Genomic DNA, 2964 nt, shown 5'->3' with positions numbered 1-2964 from the left:
TGGTCTTTAATCCTTTTACGTTGAAGTTCGTAATGGGATTTCGAAACTTGTTTTTTTTTTGTTGTTGTTTGTTTAAATAGCACTTTTTTCTTTTACAAATAATTTTTTATATATATATAGATATGTAATTATTTTATTCGATATTTTAAGCATGTTAAAAGAATATAATTCTTTCGGGTATTTTGTTCGATGTAAATTTTTACGAAAAGCAGTAAAAGTGCTGCTTTCCGTTTACATTCCTGCATTTATCGTAAACGATTACTAGATCAAAAGTTAGTGATCTGATCAAAAGATAAGCATGTTAAATTGTCTTATGTAAATGTCTTGAACGATTTCATAAATCCCCATCTATTCCCTCCATTCCATTAAAAAGCCCTCTATCATTATGTTTAACTGATTGGATTTTTTAACGGTGAGATGGCTGCACTTGATTAACTCGCGCAAATCTTAAACGTTAACCTTATTCAAAACAGTTTAAATTTTATAACATTGAAAGCAACTTGTTACAACTCGTCCAAAGGCGACTTTATAAATAAGGAGCGATTCGTTTTTCTTTTTTTGTTTTTTTTTTTTAAACCAGTTTGTTTTTATTTAATTGTCAAGGGAACTACTTACCTTCGTCTTAGCCAATTATTCTGTTTATGTAAGTAAATTAAAATATTGCGCTAAAAGTTTAATTATGGGCTGATGTAAACAACCACTAAAAAATAACTTGCATATTGATTAGCCGAAAAAACAAAAAGCGGAAATAAAATTGTAACAAGGCCGGATTTATCAAAACAAAGCTATAATTACATAACACTTTAGAAATCTAGATAAATTGTAACCATATGCATTTTAATGAGGTTCACTATTGTAATCAGATCCTTAAATGTAATTATGATTACAGACAAGAAAAGAAAACATTTAATCTAACAGTAAAAATCTTGCTAATCACGAAAAAAGAATTTTTCTTTATGAATTGGGGTTTATTGCTTCTTACTGCCATTTTTTCAATTTTTATTTGTATTACTGTGCTTCTGTGCACGTTACTGTAAAAGCTGACATCAAGAATTTGTTTAAAAATATCGGCTTAAATTGTCGAATGAAGGAATGATGCCCTTCATTGTTATTATACTAGGGATTAACATAAAAGATAGGGTGTTGGAATTTAGAAAAACAACCCTCCATCGCAGTAGCTCGCTTGAAAGAAAAACCGAACTTAAGTAAACCCAAATACTCAAGTTCTCTCCTGTCTATTAACTCTATATGGACAATAACTTTAACTGGCTCCCCCTCCCCCCCTATTCAGGCAATAGTTTTTGTTGTTACTGCTGTTGGGTAGAAACCTAATTTTCCGCTGCGGTACTATGGTTTTAAGCTTAATTTAAAACAAAATTTTTGCATTTAATAATTATGCATAAATTCGAGTCGAGGTTTACAGAAACCAAAGTATTCAGAAAGTTAGGTTTTATGAGAAAATTTTAACGATGAGTAACGCGACAGATAAAGCGAACAGCGTGGATATTTGGCCTCGTTTAATATTTGGACGCGTCCAATTGGCGTGCGTTGAAGCACGAATATTGGACAAAATGCACGTTTTAGCACAAATTTTGAATTGTTGTTAAAAATCGAGATTATGACGTAAATGAATTTTTAGTTTAAGTAAGCTCCAGTCTTTACTTCTGAATCAAAAGTAGTGAGTTTCTAAACTTCAAAGGTTGTGAGATCTAGCGCGAATAAAATGTTTTTTGCTTCTATGAAAATGGGTGATAAAATGGCAGTAAGTGTATTGCTTTTTTGTTTTTCTTTACTGGTGTTATTTCTCTATGATAAGATTGTCTAAGATTATAGACTTACTCAAAAACTATTGAAATAATGAATAAATCCAACGTATCTCATTAACGCTCGAGGTGCTAATTGGAATTTAACGAATTCTCTTTTCAAGCCATTTCTCTTTAAAAGAAAAGTTAAGTTTAGTTATTGCTCATGCACTTGTACTGTGTCTTTCACTTTTAATAAATATCATTGGGAGATATTAAGCTTTTTTTTTATTGAAATAAAGCTGAATATCTCACAATTTTTTCTAAGGTTTTAAAACACCATTATACTAAATTTACGGTGGCGAGAGGTTGTGTTAAATTATTTTTAAATATGGATTGCAAATTACATTGATAACTGTAATGGTAAATATATAAGATACATAATCATTTTGTAAGACGCTCTACGAATTTTATAAAAATTAGATTGAGTGGAATATGAATTTTTTTTTTTCATTAAAAAAAAAAATAATTTTCATTTTTTTTTTTTTAAAAAAAAAAAAAAATGTTTAATTCACGTTACTGGTGACGTTTGAAGCTTTAATTTCTCAAGTTTTTGTTTATAAAATTTAAGGTCGCACCACTCCTGGTGTGCATGGGTACTGCGATGGCGTTTGCTGTTGGATCTTGTGTACGAGCCATGAGAGCACCTGATGTTGTGTAAGTTTTATTTTGTTATTTTCTTTTTCTTTTTTATTTTTACTGCAATAAAAATCTTTAAGGTTTTCCCCTAACTTTTTTTATAAATGATTTTTAATTTTTTTTATAGTTTATCTCATAAAAGTGACCCCACTCCTTGGAATAAGATTTCTCCAACACAGCAAGTTAAAGTATGTAATGTATAGAGTAAATATATATGTGGATGTATAAATATCAATTACAGTATATTTAATGCTTCAAAAATAAGACGGTTTTACAGAAAAATATTTTTTACATCTTTAGATGTTTAGTCCGAACGATTATTCCAAACTTGAGCCTGTTGCATCTAAAGAAGCCCTCGAGTCATTGAAGTAACGTAGAATACATCTTTTGTAATGTTGTATTATATTTTGCCATTTGGGAATTAGTGAAATTATTGTATATTTGTATTATAGTGTAAATATATTTCTATTTTTCATATTTTGCATACGAAATAAATAGTAAAAATAAAATGATTAAATTTCAA

The 2964-nt window shown here is 29.1% G+C and overlaps 1 protein-coding gene across 1 annotated transcript; it reads left to right on the top strand.

Moving 5' to 3' along the window:
• Positions 1-1569: 1569 nt before the first annotated feature.
• On the top strand, positions 1570-2964 carry LOC145195038 (cytochrome c oxidase subunit FA4-like). Its single transcript, XM_090070918.1, has 4 exons — positions 1570-1762; positions 2374-2459; positions 2569-2629; positions 2742-2964. Exons 1-4 carry the CDS (start codon positions 1724-1726, stop codon positions 2811-2813), a joined length of 258 nt encoding a protein of 85 aa, XP_089927044.1. The 5' UTR covers positions 1570-1723; the 3' UTR covers positions 2814-2964.

This window comes from Hydra viridissima, unplaced genomic scaffold (assembly GCF_058129835.1).
Source record: "Hydra viridissima isolate aposymbiotic clone 2 unplaced genomic scaffold, HvirCarnegie_v1 scaffold_13, whole genome shotgun sequence".
Lineage (NCBI taxonomy): Eukaryota > Metazoa > Cnidaria > Hydrozoa > Anthoathecata > Hydridae > Hydra > Hydra viridissima.
The sequence above is the reverse complement of the archived record's forward strand: the minus strand, read 5'-3'. Positions and strand labels throughout refer to the sequence as shown.